The sequence below is a fragment of the Aptenodytes patagonicus genome, chromosome 7 (assembly GCF_965638725.1).
Source record: "Aptenodytes patagonicus chromosome 7, bAptPat1.pri.cur, whole genome shotgun sequence".
NCBI lineage: Eukaryota > Metazoa > Chordata > Aves > Sphenisciformes > Spheniscidae > Aptenodytes > Aptenodytes patagonicus.
This window is the reverse complement of record NC_134955.1, coordinates 61,074,611-61,092,359: the sequence shown is the minus strand read 5'-3', so window position 1 is coordinate 61,092,359 and position 17,749 is coordinate 61,074,611. Positions and strand designations below refer to the sequence as shown.

General features: G+C 42.0%; 1 protein-coding gene across 1 annotated transcript in view; it reads right to left on the bottom strand.

Moving 5' to 3' along the window:
- Window positions 1–742: 742 nt before the first annotated feature.
- RCOR1 (REST corepressor 1) overlaps window positions 743–17,749 on the bottom strand; it is a 90,588-nt gene continuing 73,581 nt past the window's right edge. The window contains exons 7-12 of the mRNA XM_076345486.1: window positions 14,999–15,077; window positions 10,462–10,656; window positions 9,384–9,461; window positions 8,602–8,659; window positions 7,821–8,050; window positions 743–5,195 (exon numbers count right to left, since the gene is read on the bottom strand). Of these exons, the coding sequence (XP_076201601.1) occupies window positions 5,154–5,195; window positions 7,821–8,050; window positions 8,602–8,659; window positions 9,384–9,461; window positions 10,462–10,656; window positions 14,999–15,077 (682 nt within the window). The 3' untranslated portion in view covers window positions 743–5,153. The remainder of the gene's footprint in view (window positions 5,196–7,820; window positions 8,051–8,601; window positions 8,660–9,383; window positions 9,462–10,461; window positions 10,657–14,998; window positions 15,078–17,749) is intronic.

Genomic DNA, 17,749 nt, shown 5'->3' with positions numbered 1-17,749 from the left:
CGTGAAGACAGAAAATATTGCCTTCCTGAAAATTCCAAGGTTCAACCCCAGTGCAAAATTTCCTGCCATTTTGAGCATCTGTGATAGCAACATCTACACACTGCTAAGCTTCAAGGGCAAGAGTCGCCTTTTCCCATGTATTTTAAATGCATTTCTTTCATTGCAGGACAAAGATGATGATCTTGTTAAGTTGTACAGCCAAGTGCATGCAGACGACAGCAGTTTATTCTTCGGGTCTCATTACAATAGCGATGACACTGTCAGCTAGTCTCTATCCATAACCTACAAGCTAGACTCCGGCTCTACCCCCTCAAGACCAGCCAGCATCCCAGTCCCACCGCTTCCCAAACACGAGAGCTGTCTCGCAACAGCGCTGCCCGTTGGCTGAAGGCGATGCCCGTGCCAGCAGGACTGCGGAGAGCGTGGCTGCGTGGCCAGGGGAAGGAGTATGCCGCACCATCAGAAAAGGAGCGGCAGTCTCTCCAGGGCCACTGGCATGGATTGCACCAGACAGCTCCAGCTGGTAGCACCGTACTAAAGGCTCCTCGAGTTTTCCCAAGAGACTGGGACTCTGCCCACCGGCTCCAGCAGCAGTTAACCTGCCCTCCAACGACACCTACATGTGGACGATGCAATACAGGAAGGGGCAAGCCCCGGTCGGTTCTCCTGACCAAAATTTGAAAGGTAGTGGATCGATTACATTTCAGAACCACATTCTACATCAATAACATTTTACTACATATTTTATTACATCAATGGCTTGAAAAAGTTTTATTTGATGTCAGCAAACATTGGAAATCATAGAAAAATGAATTATGTAGAATTTCACAAAGGAATTTACCCCACTATAATTCCTCATACAGTAAAATAATTCAAAACCAAATGTTACTTTTCGGTGGCTAAGCAATTTTATAATGCTATGAACATTCATCACAGTAAGTGTGCTGAATAATAGAAAACAGGCAAAAAAGACATTTAAAATATTACTTACAACAGCATTATTACAACATACTTTCTTTAAAATCCCAACGAGTATTTTATCACTTCAAAAGCTATACAGCATTTCCATTATATTTGCAAACTTAACCTTATACATCTTTTAAAATCTTGAAAAAACTTCTTTTAAGCAATCTATAAGCAGTTAACAAAATTGATAAAATCTACATAATGGAATACTATACACTCCAGTATAAATTTTATTTTAAGAGAATATGAATGTAAACACTCATTATTATACAACATGCATAGACTATACTGACCTTCCATCTTCTGAACTGTAACTTTCACTGCAATTGTGCTTTACTATCAACAGGAAAAGCTGCATTAATCCAGGGAGTGGCAGAAAGTATTTGCTTTAGGGGCATTGCACAAGATCACTAGACTTTGACTTGCTGAAGACAAGCTGGAGCTAATAAAAATCATTTTTCTGGTTTGTTTTTTTTTTTTTTAAAGAGTAAATAATAGGCCACTCATCACTGAATGGGCTATGCATAATTTTATGCAGATTTGAAAAAACGCATTATCAGAAAAATCTCCTATGATATTTTTGCGCTTCATTGACTTGGAGATTTATGTTCACAAATCCAGTGATCAAGTTAGTGTAATGCACTGTTTGGCTCATATTTGGTGTGCAAGAATACCAACAGCATATTAGCGATTTAGAGAATAAAAACTGAAATTTAAAGTGACAATGAGCATATTTTAATACATAATGTTTCAGATGCATTGGTACAGGAAAGAAAAATGTTTGTCAGGACATTGCTTTAAGAGAGTAAGAGTTTCACTCTTATATTAACTATTAAAAAAGTGTTCTAGTGGATATTTATGGGGTCTTCCTGGTTGCAAACTTGTAAAAATATATTAAGAATTCATTATCCCCATTGGTATTAAATATATCAAGACACAACCATTGTGGTTGCACTACCAGTTATGGCTACTATGGTCTTAAGCATCTGATTGTACATTGTTGCTATATTGTTAAGCACAACTGAGGCATGTATTTTTTTTTTCCCTTGGTTATAAGATTATATTACAAAAATTGATCACTGTTTCAAACCAGTTAAACACGAATATTCAAGTAACAAGGTTGTTTTAATGGATAAGCGAAAAGAGAAGTTACCTAGCACTTTACACAACTACATAAAAATTAAATAGAACAAATGAAATTTGTTTATGCATATGCAATACACTTTTATATCTTTAAGATTTCTAAAACTAAAACTTAAACTATCATTTTCTTTAACGATACCATATTTTGCACAATAACTTATACTTAGGAGAAATAATTTCCCATTTTCCACAAAATATATATAATTATGACATTCACATTGATAGTTTAAGAAACAAAATTTAAGTGACTATTCTATCTTATGCAGTTTTCTTTGTGGACCCTTCTAATCAGAATGCAACCAGTTGATGTATCTAATGCTTGACCCATTTAAAAAAGAAAGAGAGGGTCTTCACCTAAACAAGACCAAACCATTTAAACTTTCAAAAGCTAAAATGATTTTATCGCATTTAAAAACATAGTTAAAGAGAATGTAAAAAACTAAACGTTTAAAATACAGTGCTATTATATTGTATGTATCAACTACAATAAGATAGCAGTCAACTGAAAAGTAATTAAACAACTTTTTTCTTCCTAATATCATGAATTATACATGTTTCCCCCTACCCCTTGGGGATGAAGCCAAAACACAACTTTTCTGATCATAAGGATGGACAGATTTGAGGGCAAAAACCGATGAGAAGTCTTCACAGGTAACTTAACTCGCCAGCAGAAGCCTCTCCTGATGAGTTTCACCAACTGGGATGCAAGCTCATACAACCCTCACACTGGCGAGGACCCGTCTCCATGCACTGCTACCAGCAGGAGGTTTAATACTAGAGTATTTCTAACGAGCGGCATTGCTTTACACCAGAACTGTCAGCTGAATTCACAGTGCTATTTGCCCATCTTTAATCCTAATTCACACTGGCTAACAACTAGTGTCTTTTCCCACAAGAGACTCCCAACTCCAACTGGCACAGGACTGAAGGAACATCTGCAGGGCCACCATCAGAGCTGCCAGTTCATATCAACAGCTGTAGAGACACTGCCACAAACTTGGGATTACACGTTTCCAATACAGAGGATAGGGAATAGCTCCTTTCCATCCTCCCATCACCTCAGCGCATCTCTCTGGAGGTACCAGAATGAAACTGCTCAGAACCAGCTGCAAAGTAGCCGAAACAGGCCCTTTTTGGGCTCCACACTCTAGCTTGCCCTAAGAAATGGTTATTTGCTCCTTCGCCTGTGTGGTGTTGCTCGATTTCTGATGTTGAATTACTTTCCTCACACACGGCCCAAAGAGGAGACCACCTCAGCAATACATGAGCCTACCTCCCTGCCTTTCCTTGGGCTGTGTTTACACTGCAGGAGGTGCAGTCACAGCTGGCTCTGTTAGCCAGCTGGCATTAGCCTACCTCGTTTAGGTACAGAGAACAGAGCCATCACAGCACACAACACGGCACAGCCCAGCAGCTCAAACATCAGCACCAAGTTCAGGGCTAGACTCTGAGCTGCAGCACCTCAGCTGCAGGCCAGAACATGGACTAGCTCATTTCAGGTTGTGTTAAGGGAGGCTGGTGCCGTACATTGCTGTGTGCCATCTTGGCTTGAACCCTCTGTAGAGGAAGAGAAGCAAAGAAGGTCCTTTTTTCCACTTGCAAAGACAGCTGGTGGTTTCTTCCAACATCATTAAATTAACCATTTTTAAATGCTTTGTGACTAGTGTTATTTTGCAGCTTTCCACTAGACAAGAAGTAATACTGCTGCTTCTAGCTTCTCTGAAGACTGTCTGCTTGGCAGTCAGCAACTACCTTGTTCAAGGTGCAAAGTCCTCATACAGGACTTTCAAGAACAGCTCCAGTTCAAGCCAGCTGGATAGGCCACAGCACAGGTCATCCAAACAGAGGGCTGGGGATTTGAAAGCTGCATGCACCAAGTATTTGGAAAAGCACCTCTTAGATTTTAAATTGCATATTTTGGTTCAGAACATGAAAGCGATGTGTGCTTCAGAAGGGTTAAAATGGCCAATGAAATTAACCCAGTCCTTCTCCATTAAACTTCTGAGAGACTAAAAACTACCTGAAGGTTCAACTTTGTGCTCCAACCCTCGTCCAGACTTCCAGTGGGAGAAGTAGTTTGATGTCTTTGGCAAACAGCGCTCTGAAGAGAAATGAGACACTGGGACAGAAAGTGACCTATGGTAGCCAAATGTAAAAAGGCACATATTCCAAAAGGAGAGGCACCAGAGAAAGTTGTTTTGACTTAATCCCGCAGAGGATCAGGAAAAAGAAAGTTGTGTAGCACGCATTTAACAAGTTACAATGCAAATGCTGAATGCCAGGGGTTAAATAGCGTATCAAACAGTTTCAGGTTACGTATTCCCTTTTGCACTAAATAAAAGCCATTAAAATATACAGGAATAAAATGCTCAATTAGGGAGCTTTCTATGAAGCAAGAACACACAAATACAGTGGAAAGAATTGCACAAACCAGAAGTGTAATGAGTTACGTTTACAACCTTGGACTGACCAAACCTTAGAAATAACATTTCCTATCACTTTGCATTATTCAAGATTGCTTGTTAACATGCCCTGTCATTTCAGAACAAACCTGACACCACTGGCACGTGCACAGGCCTCTCCTTTATAGAAAGCTCGCTAATAATAGTGTCATCGTAAGAATACACAGGAAGCGGAGACCACAAGGCCATGCAGCAATATGTACTTATACCCTACGGACCAAGTATTATAAGAACTCCTAATGTGTAGAGTTACTGTGGGGCTGCTAAGGAGCTCCTTGTTTTGCAGGTTGGTCAAAATTTACAGACAGGTGTTACTGGTTCTAGAAATCCCCATGCTTAAGCAGGACATTGATGAAATGGAGAGCTGAGCTACCTGGGTGCTTTTGAAAGAAAGTGGAGGCAGTATGGAGGAATGAGGGGAGATTAAGGCAGATGTAGCACAGGACTGGAAGCGTTTGCCTTTTTTTGGTAATAGCTGCTTGTCCACAGATATGATGCAGATGGCTGTCTGAGGTTTGCTAATACCTGATATCCTGGATAACACAGTAGTCAACACAAATTGTTCTAGGCTACAGCACCTTCTCACGAAGCAGATGCATATCTGACATCAAGAACAGAAGTAGCCTGGAGGGAAGGGGGAGGGGGGAGAAAAAGGAGACGTTTAGTTTAAAAATGAATACACATAGGCTTTCTTGCATCTCCAAACTTCACCCCAGATCCACGGTACTGAAAGCGACAAAACAGACAGCCCTGGCACATGGGAGGAATCACAGCAGCTTCCCATATTCTGAGCCACACTGGGATTTGTTGGGAGTGTAAACATACAAGAATTAAGCCTGGAGTTGAGGCTGCTTTATAATCAGCAGTCTTACCTCCCTTCTTCAAAAAAAACCAAAACAAAACAAAATGAAAAAAAAACCCAACAACAACAACAACAAAAAAAAACGGAACCACGGCCACTTGCTATAAAAACACACTGAAGGGGAAAGCCCAGAGCAGTCAGAGGGCTGACGAAGCTTTTACTAGGCTGGCAGCCAGGCAGACAAGGCATGCCAGGGAAGAAAGCACCCGAGGGACTTCAGTGTTAGGCCAGCAAAGTCTTCTCCTGGCTACTGCTGAGTGAGTGCCCCTGACTTGACCAGTCGCCTGTGCAAGTGCTCTCAAGAGCAGGCACCAGCTGCATGGTACTGCGCAGCTCAGGAGGGACCAGGAACCCCCCTCCCAGCCCATGTAGATCAGTTATGTGATAATCCCAATGACACTTCACTTTGCCCCCAGAACTGCTCAGACAGGCACCCAGTCAGCACTGTGGTTACGTTACCTCTGAAGGCAGCAGCATCTCATTTATAGCCAGCCTGAGAGGCACTGTCTGATGTGCTCAGAGTGCATGGTGGCCATTAGATGTCCATGGTGTGACACCCTTGTGTCCCTTCCTTGTGCATTTTTATAAAAAGCTGCAGGCTTGGTAGTTAAAATCCCCTCCATGCTGCCAGCACCTTCCTCCTCCCAGCTGTGACACATCAGTTCCTACTGTCCAGAATAGGCTTCATCAAGAACCACAAGCCACATGGTGCTAGTGTAAGGCACACATGGTATGTCACGGCTGGCAGGTCATGGCCACCCTGCCTGGCTCCTGCCTGTGTCAGCCTGGTGCAGGCAGGCTCTGCCCTCATCCCTTACTATACTGCAGGGCACAGGGAACTGCCCGACTCTCGCAATAACTGCCTTTTCTCTAGGCTTTGCAACTATTCCCACCAGCCTATTGTTTTGGTCCCCTTTCCACCACTCAACACTTGCTCGGCTCCAGCCTGGGCACTCTCCATCACTAGTTTGGGGATCACGACTGCTGCTCCACCAGTCATTTCACCAGACCTTGCTGTCATGCCTCCACTCTTCCTCCTCCTCCTCTGCTAACTTGTCTGGGATCCTCACTGCTCCAGTATCCATACGCTTGGACACATCAGCACACTCCAGTTCCTGCTGCAACCATTCTCTTCCTATCTCAAGTGAGACTCCCCTTTTTTGACTGTAACTTTCAGGAGCAAGGGTGTATTTGAGGCCAGGAAGAATCTCAGAGGGCTCAGAGAAGAAAAGTTCTGCACTGCTAACAGATACAACTCTACTGGTCACAGGGAAAAGCAGTGACACAAGCCACCTGTCTTTCAAATGGGTGGCTACGTGCTAGTACCATTGCTTCTTTGCTCCACCTCTCAATTCTGGAAGAATGGGACAATTTCACTCACACCCTTCCAAGAAGGCAAGTTTTTTGAGTTTGGTTTTGTTCATCTGTCATACCTTTGGATCTAGTCCCCATATATAAGCATCTTTGAATAACATGTTATTGGGATTTGTGAAGCAATGAAGTTCTGCTCTCTGAATGTCTGAACGGCAACGTACAAGTGAGTCAACCATAATCAGGGCAACAAAAATATACAGTCACTGAGAAGTCTTTAGTCCATGTGAGACCAAAATTCACCTTATGCTGTTGACTGTGCTTGCATTTAGAAGATACGGCTTTTGTGTCAAGCTGTCTTATAAAATTAGGCCAAAGGGAGTCCTAGACCAGACATTTTTAACATGCAAACCTCTAGCAGGGTTTTCTTTTGCAAGACTGTGTTAATATTACATTTTTGTAACTAACTTGCACATTTAAACACTCTACAGTCTCTTAGTTAACTTTAAACACACATTGTATTTGGAGAAGTGTTAACTCCATGAAGCTCCATCAAGGAGAGGCTGTTCCTAGAATTTCTGTCTTCACAGAAACTTTGCCTCTAGGTAATTCCAGAGTGAACAGTTTCACACACTCGCCTTGTTTATAGCTTTCTTCCCTTCCCCTGAGTGAAACCACTCCATCGTCAAAAATGAAAGAGCGAGCTTTGCCTCAGAAGACTGTACGGTCCCACAAAGCCAAACCTAGAACAGCTTGGAGAACTGAGTGCAGGGAAAACATCCAAGTGAGATAAAGATGTATGGGGTTTCAGCAGCAAGAGGCATTAAAATGTCCATGTGCTGAGGAGATACAGATACTGTCAGAGGGCTGCAAATTAACTGTTCTCTTTCCACTTTCATGTATGTCTGGAATTCCTAATTCCCAAAATCAGTACTGGAATCTGTATATCCAGAGGAAGTAAAATATGCTCAGTTTGAAGATTGTCAAAAATGGCTTTTGCAAAAAGTATATATATATACATCTATCTGATCTGAGCTCAGATTGGGAATTTTATGCGATTTTTAAATTGGATTTACCTCGTCTTCCTCTTCGGACATTTTAGTGGAATTATCAGGGGATTTTACAGGCTTCTGGCTATTGGTTCCATTTGTCTCCTCTTTGCCGTGCTCTGCCTCCCACTCCTGTAGAACTTCATCTATGTTGAAACGACGTCGATAATTTACAAAAAAGTTTTTCACTTGCACCACAGATTTGTTTCCAATCACATCAGAGATTGCCTGAAAGTCTCGGCCGTATTTCCTGATTGCTAAAAGCAACAAAAAGAAAAACAAAAGCAACATGTTATTTCCACAAAGACCACAAATCAGGCTCAAGTCACAGCATAAGGATCCGAAGCTGAACTTCTGTCAAGGTTTCAGGCCTTTCTCAGATTAATCCAGGGGAAAAGAAAAAAGTCTAAACTGGGCAAGAGATGCAGTTAAGACTAGCCCTGAAGAAGAGGAGAAAATAGAAGTGTCATAAAGATGGGCAGAGCCAAATCTAGAAGACCTGTGTAAATCTGCCTGTACTACTTGAGAAGCTACACAGGCAAAGAGCATAGCAGTGACTCCGGTAGAGTTTCACTTTCTGAAAGCTTGGACAAGCAGAGATTATTTGCAAACATTCATACAGTGCAATTTATACTGCCCAGGGAGGGGAAGGGGGGATATTGTTTCCTTGTTCAATTCCGTTCTTTGGGCATTAGTACACAGCAATGTCAGAATCCTTCATTAGCCACTGAAGGGAAACACAGCTCTGAAACGCAGCAGAGTTTTGATTATCACCGACTGAAGTACAAATAGACTTGTAGTGCCATACCTTGCACAGCAAGAAGCTGCTCATCCGTGGTCCAACGTGCATTAAATTTCTGAACGACCTAGACATCAAAAAAAAATTAGATAACTTCATTTACATAAGCAACAGCTTTCCCTTGTATCCGAGCTCATGAAAACCTCATAAAAACACAACAAGGAATTAACTGTTTGTCAAACTATATCATTCCTTTAGTAGCAACGTTTTCAACAAAGAACTGCGTATGGCATCCATTCAGTTAACTGTGATATACACTGCGCCTGTAAGTCACGGTAATACAAAAAGATAGGGAATGGTCTGAGCAGATAACCAAGAGCCACTCTCTTCCAAAGCACCTACTTGGTTTTATCACAGACACCCTCTGTAATCTTGGTCAAATTATTTCCAGCATGAGGTACCAGAGTTGGAAGGAAAACAGCAAAAGCACCAAGTGCCAAGAGAAAGATGGGCCATTAACATCCTCTCCTACATTTCTCAGTATTTAGAGGAAAGCAACTACCTCTCTCGCAAGGGCATATGGATACAACACTGACAAAACATGGTATATCTGGGATACCTGTACTTCTGTTAGAAACCACTTTCACGTGTGAAACTGCTCTTACTTTCTTCTCATCTCCCATTTCCATTACACAACAACAGTGAATATGGTAATGGTCTTGATTCACACTGACAACTAATAGGACATTGGTCCTAGTTTACTGGCAATGCAAATAGCCCTATATAGTTTCTATATAAACACAGATTAGCATTTATCTCCACAATAAACAAGGGTCAGAAAATGATCCTACCTCTGGAAGTCTGTATTGTTCTATACCACCTTCAAGTTTTTCTTTGAGCGCGCTGTTTGTCTGTTTGATATTCTGAATCTGAAAAAAAAAGTTTCATCCCTTTAAACAAGGATATTAAAAAAAAAATCTTTGGACAAGCCTTCTTCCAGCTGCCCCGGCAGGAACCCCACAAGCTCAGCATTCCAGTTTTTCTCACAACCTCCCTTTTCCAAAAAAGAAGGTTTGTTATACTGTAATAAAGGAATGCAGGAGCAGCTGGCACATCAGGAGATCCCATTTAATTTATTCTATCCTGTCTGCAAGTTATTTGGTGCAAGAACTGCCCCAACTTCCAGGTCTGTATAAAGCCCAGCATAAGACGACAGACCCTGTTCACAGCAAGTAACGAATCAAAGACTGCTAGAGAGCTCTGCTTCTCCCAGAGTGCCAAGAAAAAGGCTTCAGGCCAAAATACCAATTCTATTAAGTTTAATAAAGAGCTTGAGCCAGATCTCTGCTTTAAAAAGTGAAAATGTTCAGATCTAGGAAACAGACTCGTAGTATAAACCTGTCTTTACTAACAGATATTAGAAAAACATTTGTTTAAAAGGCAGATCCATCAGCAAATCAAAAAAGGTACGTAGGAAAGTTTGTATGATGCCTGTCTAAGAAAGAATAAAACAAACGTATCTGCCTGTTCCAAAAGCGCCATATGAAAAGGCAAAGAAAACTGAATGCTGCAGATGGAAATCAGATACTGCTGAAACCAGTGTCATCTGAAGGAAGTTCATAGTTAAAACATAAGGAACTCTGAACTGCAAGAAACACTAAGCGCCAACAAATGTTCCTTCAAGTCAGTGCTGTGGACTTTTCCTTGCTTCACTTTAGGTATAAAGTAGGCTTGCCCATAGAACTAAAACATAAGAGACATAAAACACAGGGCTGCATTGGTTTATAGCACAAGGCTAGCAGCTTGTCACTTAAGCCACATAATGATGTGCATCATTGCTGTCAAGCTACAAATTCCTGTGAACTTTGCAGACTGTGACAGGCACTACCACCAAAAATAGCAGTTATTCTTGACCAATCCCATCCATACCTGTCGTTTTATTGAGACTAATTCCATGTCCAATTGTCTGAGTACAGTGGTAGCAGCTGTCGCATTGGCAGAAACGGCCTCCACATCTTCTTGGGAAAGGAACATTCCTTTGGGAGGTTTCCTCTTCGCCCTGTTTTTGGCCTGCGTACTGTGCTTCTCCTTCTTCACCTGAGGAACGGTTTCAGCAGGTGGCACCTGGCAAACAGCAGTCATTTTACAAAATTAAGTGATCTTTAAAGGTCCCTTCCAACTCAACCATTTTGTGATTCTATGACTTTTAGCCATTGTCAAAGGTTGGAGAATGAAAAAAGGTAGCTTGCAGACAGGAAGACATTTTTTGCTTTAAGTGGCATGTCATACAAACACTGTCTTAAACAAATCTCTCCTTTCTTCTAGGCAGCTTTCAATGTTTACAGAGATACTGGTTGTCTTCTCTGCCCGTTTTCATTTTGGGATACAGATGCCCAATTTTCCAGCAGTTAAATATTCTGGTTATTTTCAAACACTCCGAAACCTCTCTTCTCACTTTCATCACCAGGCCTGAACACGCCAGTTTAACTGAACACCAGAAGGAAACAAAGTGGAGTTTGGAGACAGGGGAAGAACACAACTAGAAGAGTTTACAGAGACCTTTTCTTCTACGTGTCAGACAGGAGAAGCAATAAACCAAATTTATTTAAAGGCTAAGGATAAAGGAGTGAGGTGACTACAAAGTAATTCTTAGATCGTTACGCAGTTCCTTGGAAGCCAAGTTTTCTTGCATAGCACTGATATATCAACTGTTCCATTAAACTGATGCAGTTTTGCCCACAAATAAAATTTAAGTCTCTTTTGGAAAAGGGAATATTACACACACCACTAATTATTTTTATGCTTTCTGTCTAAAGCAAAGAATTAGGCGCACACCTCTGACAGGTAGATTAGCTAGGACACTATACTACAGATCCTTCAAGAGCACATCTGATTCTCTAATACTAAAACCATTTATTCCAGAAGTTATTTTCAACAAGCAACTCATACCCAAGATTTATTACCCAGTGGCTGGAGCCTGGCCAAGAACACAGAAGTGAAGAAGAGTGGCGGGGAGGGAAAAAGCAGAGAGGGGAGGCCACACGTCTGAAATCCTCTAGTTGATCACTGCCAGCTTTAAGCACATTGGCTTCACTTAGCACTATTGTTTCCCTCCTAATTTGCAGCTACATGTAGTTTCTACACAGTTTGAGGCATTTGCTCATTAGTGAGCATGAAAATGCTCACATTCAAACCCACAAGAGGCTGAGCACAAAGCCCCACGTAAGCATGAGGCTCTGCTTCCCAAAGACTGGAGGACCCCAGCACAGCTGCCAGCAGATAAAAGCTTGCACCCTCTTCATGGGCTCAACGGCCAGAGCCACATAGGAGCAGTAATGTGGACAATGGCCTGTTCTCAACTTTTTTCTTCCCTCCTTTAGTGCAAAGGACTCCTCCATGAGAGACAATGCCTAAGGCAAGCCCAGGAGCAAGAGATAACTATTGCTGTTGCAGGATGGATACCCTATTTCTTTTTGCAGAAGGGAGTGGGGAGCAGAAGAAAACAGATGGGTTTAGCTATGTACAAGTGAGGTAAGCTCTGCACTCCGCTTCAGAAACGAGCACTTTGATAACTGAGCTGGGTAAATTATTCAACATGGATACACATTTCAGATTTATTCCTATTTCATCTACATACAGAATTTCACGGGATCACGCGGTAATGCCTCACAACAGGTTCAGGCTGTAGGTTGACCAACACACAATGCCTGCAGTGCAAATACCCCAGAAGCCTCAACATTAAGGAAAAAAGAATTCAAATGATTGTTTTACACAGTTCAAAGAATGTGAAGCTCTTGTGTTGTGGACAAGAAGCCAGAGCTCCAGCAGAACAGTTTTTGACAGCTCCAAATGCCTCTAGGCCCTGGTGATATTGCACAGGCTCTGAAAATTTGAACATCTACCCTATCTTGGAAACTCTTGCTTTCCTGGCCACACACATCTCTGTACAATTAAATCAATTCAGGAAAACCAGAGAGAATTAAAATGCAGGGATTTAGCAGTGCTTCTCTGTTTATTTAGATACCGCCACTGCTATCCAACACACTTCAGTCTTAAAACCCCTTAATACAAACAAGGTTCCCCTCCTCAGATTTCATGGCGTAAAAAGAGAACACCAAGCTGTCTCAAGCCATGTAAAAGCAGAGGATGAAGTGGGAGGCATTTCCAGGAATAGGGAAGATGTGGAGAAAGCAGCTCTAGTCCATGACCTCAGCATTATGGAGTCACTATCTGAGGAAACCTGAACAGTTGCACTAACACTGAAAGTACTTAAAAAAAAAAAAAAAAAGGGAAGATTTCCCCCTCCAATGACCCTCAAAAGAGGAAACGGATGAGAGATTTCAGATACTCTGAGAAATCCCAGTACTACTCGGCAAGTCATACAGTAACCAACATGTCTCAGAGCTGGAAAAACCATCTCTGCGGGGTTGGGACAGGGAGGCTCTTTACGGTAAGAGTCCTGGGCTAGTGGTACATCACCACCCCTGCACGTCTGACCACGTCATTAAAAGAAACATAATGATCAAGAAAGAACATATCCCCCCTCCTGGATACCTGCTCTCTCAAGGCATTTTCAATCAGCCCCAGGCTCAGGTACTGCAAAATCAAATCAAATTAACTCTGAACAGGCTATGCAGGTTGCCAGCTTCATTTTACCCACCAGTACATTCCCTGTCCAGAAAAGCCCTCTCAAGGCTACCCGCCATTGCATACACGGCCAGACTGCACATGCTCCATGAGTTCTGGTGATCTCTTTCAGATCAGTTAGTGCACTGTGGCCTTTATTAATGTGACAGGGAGGGCAGACAGCCTCCTCCCATACCAGACTTTCTACAAAAATGTCTTGATGGTAGCTATCAGCCATCTGCTCTGGTTTGGCCTTACAACAAAAGCAGCCAACTACCTTTCCCTCTTCTGCAGCAAGTTCAGAGCATGCCAGCATGGTAGGGAAGGAATCTCCCTATCTTCCCTATTCCTGGTAATAAAGGGGACTGAAGGGAGCTCTCTTACAGATACAAGCTTTCAAAGAGCTTACGGAGAAATCTAAACTTGAAAATTTATTAAAATAATGGGAAATGAGATGATAGTATTAATTATTTACAAGACACACTGGAGAGCTGCGGTATGCAGCTGCAACTTAGCCAAGTGAGAACCCTTCCAGTTTGCATGTTGCTGAGGTTTTTGAGAACTCAGCTTCTTGTAAGGGTGAACATGAGTGGCTTCACATCCACTCTGCTCCTAGGAAGTCATCAGGGATGCCGGTTCCTTCACTGGAAGCAACAGCTAGGCTTTTCTAGAAAGTCTAGAGAGCACCCTGGCATGGGTGAAGAACAGACTAGAATGCTGTGATTTTTCAGTTATTTCCATTCAAAATAATTTATTAGAGGAATTAATCTCACTGACAGTGACTGACAAAGCAGCTGCTCTAGGCCTTTGATTTTGCCTGTGTGCAATCATGTTTTTAAATAACTCTAGTGGTTTTTTCCTACATACACCCTTTTAAAAAAAATAATTTAAAAAATTGGAAGAGAATGACTGTGGGAGAGAAATCGGGCTACAAGAAATCAGGAAAGGGAGCTACGTCAAGGAGAGAAGGCCTTAGGGTAAACATCTTCCTGTAGTACTCACTCACACATACAACTCACACCGCTGCTGAACAGCAAGGCTGTTTTCTTTAGTAACAGATAACCAGCAGGTTATACACATGAAAATAAAGTATACACTTTCCTGTTAAGCATCACAGACTAGGTTTCCAAAACTGTTCTATTTGCATGGCTCTATTTTAATCTAGAACTGTATGCTCACTTAAAATGAAGTATTAAGTGAGGTGCAAGTACTACGTTTTAAATAGACAAAATATTATGTGCATAACAATAGGTTATTGTTTTATATATATGGCTCCTCTGCCAGACAAAATGAACTGGCCACACAAAAGCTCTCTCCTCTACTGTTCACCACTGTAGTTGCAATCCTGGTGCCACCGAAATCCTCAGTTTGGATTGCTGAGGATTTCAGTACATCAGGAATTTACCTTAGAATCTAAGTTGTAGATAAACACACTCTTGCTAGCCTACCTAGAGCAGATTAAAGGACATATTTCCCCTCCACCAAGCCATCTCAGTGGGGACATAAGTGCTTCTACTCCATCTCCACAGTTAGGTTGATTTAAACCATCACTGAAGGTGGTTCAAGCTAATACAGCCAACTCTGAATCAAAGAGACTAGAAACATTTAGATAGTACATTATCATGGGATAGTAAAGTCTTAAGTTTTCCCAGCTCCATCCATAATAACTTATTTGTCTATACTTGTCTTGATCTAAGAATAATTCTGAAGACAATTCTTCTTTTCTTGTATGACAACTATATGAAGCACAAATAAAGAAGATTAAATACTGTCAGCTTCTACATGAAGTAGGTAGTAAGTAAACACTTTAATTTGTACAATAGTAAGAAAAGAATTATACCTCCTTTTTGCTCTCCTTGTTTTGTTCAACTTCAATATCAATAGGGTTATTTCCATTTGCTTCCTCCATTTCATCCTCACTGGAAGACAAAAGCAAACAGTACTGTATCAGTTTGTGAGGCTCTCTTTTTCTATAAATAGCATGCTAAAAGAAATGCATGGATGCAATAGCAAGTCCAACGGGTTTCCTTAGTTTTATTCCCAGGGTGTTTTTTTTAGGGGGTTGGGGTGGGTTTTTTTTGGCTTGGGTTTTTTGTTTATTTATTTTTGGTTTAAGTCAAGAAATTCTTAATTGTAGAAATACTAGGGACCATGTCTTGTAAAAAGACTTCTCAGTAGTGTACTTAAGCAAAATAAGTCTGCTCAGATGAAGGCAAGATGCATGAAATTGATTACACAAGTTATCTTTTAAAGAACATGGGACATTGAGCATTTTAACTTTAGCCAAACTGAGACAAAAACAAAGACTTAGAATTACAGCAAGTAGCTAAAACACAGACTTCATACAACTCCTTAACATTTAGCAAAATAGACATGCACAAGATGAACTCCCTCAAGAACAAGCATAAAAAACATTTGAGGTTTTTTGTTTTGTTTTTTGTTTGTTTGTTTTTTTCAGTGACAGCCTCACATTTCATTCTCCCCTGGAAAAGAAAAAGAGGTTATCAGTTACAGAATAATAATAGGCATGAAATTGGGGCCATATTGAAAGTGACCTTGGCACACCTGGCCAGTTTGGCTTCATTGGAATTTTAATCAGACATTAAATCGAATATATTTTCACCATTTAGAATTTTTGTACTGTACACAACTAAAGTTAATTGCACCATTTGGGATGATGCCCAGAAACGGAAGAAATAAGCTGACCTAATCAAAGCTTTTTTTTCCTTTTTCTTTTTTTTTTTTTTAATTTAAAAAAAAACCCAACCCTATTTTGCCACATCAAACTTTATAGCCTGGGACAAGGAACTTCAGCTGGTGCAGGTATGTCACAGCACCAGCGCAAGGCACAGCTGTGCAGAGAAACCCCAGCAGAAGCTGTGCTACACTGCTGGGGTGCTGGAGCCAGGCGGGGTGCGTTCACACAGAAGCAGGGGACAGCAGGCACAGCGGGTGCTAAAGAACATGGCTGTGGTACTGGCACTCGCTCACAGCTGTCTCCCTGCTGCAGCGACGTCCTGTGCAGACATAGCCTAAGGAGGAACGTACTGCCAGGTGGCTTGAGCTGGCATCCATCTCTACAAGAGCAGTCACTTGTACAAGCCATTCCTGCTCTCCCAAGCCACCTGGCTCACCAGCTGATTCACAAGATATTTAGTTTGTGTAATCACGATTCCAGGGAACAAACTCACAAGCACCCCCTCCCAGAGCTGCATACACAAAGCCCCTCACATACAACTAAGAACAGCTACTGAAAACCTGGTCCCAAATGCACTGGGAGCTATTTTAGTGACAATCTGAGGGGTTGGGGAATTTCCCTGCCTAGCCACAGAAGAGATATAGCAGTATTTGAGTGAGATACCTCAGACTGCCTCTTCTCTTAACCCCATCTCCAAAAGAGCTTCCTCGTGTTCTCACCTAGGTTCAGATCTCAGCCTTTCTGCAAAGGCCAAACCCCCATGGGCTTTGCTGTGCTCAGTTTGCTCTTCTATTCCAGCAAGTTCCATAGACATGAGTTGGATCAAAACCCACCCACTCATTTCTGCAGTTTTAGACATTGATCACTATTAACAGAAGCACATTTTTGAAGTTTTGCCAACACCCAATGGCACAGTACAACCTCAAAATCCGGGCACCCCAAACTCACCCAGCTTTGCTTCCACGCCCCGCATGGCTACACTGACAAATCCTTCGGGGGTGTAGGGGTTTGAGTATTTTACATAATGAAGGGGAAGAAGGGAAATCAAACATCAAGCTGGTGTTTGGTGCTTAGCTTGCTGCAGATGTAAACCAAATTACGCATTTCCAATCCAGCTGCCTTCCTCAAAGGTTACAAAATTACAGCACGTGGCAGCCCATACAGTTCTTTCCCAATCACCAGATGGTCTGAGGTGCTGCTTTTCCCAGCAAACAGGCATAGGTACCAGTGAGGTGTATTTCCAAATTGTAGTAATTTCATTTATGAGCACAGAACAAAAATAAAGAGGTAGTATTAACAGATCCTAAACTACATAGTACAAGACAAACACATACTCCTTATAAGAGATTTTTCCCTCCCCTCATAAATTAGTAGGAAAATCTAAAAAAAAAAGCACAGGATACGGGGGGGGGGGGGGGGGGCGGGGAGGGGAATCAAGACAGCCTTTGCAGAGAAGGGAAAAGAACAGAATGGAAAAAGAGACTCAGGTCAGAGAAAGCCAACCAAATACTGGACAAGTTGGCTGGTAGTATTCTCCCTGGCCCTGCCTGTTAAGCAAGCATTGTTGATCTAGTGGAGAGATGGGAGAGGTTGAGTGAGTCATTGGTGCAGTACAGCTCAACCCTGGGAACCCACTTCTTCCCCCTTCCCAAACAGGGCTCGCTCATACGCACTGGAGCCAGCAAACAGCTCCCTGGCAAGTGCTAGAGCAGCAACTCCTTTGAGAGAAAAGCTTTTGCAGAATTTCGCCCAATTATGTTAAGAGTCTTCCAAAGCCAGGCACACCTCAAGTTTGGTCTGCAAAGACATTAACTGCATTTTAGAGCAGGTTGAGAAGGCACCTGCGTCAAGCAGATGGAGTTGCTGCTGCTCAGAGGGGTTGGGTTTTTTTTT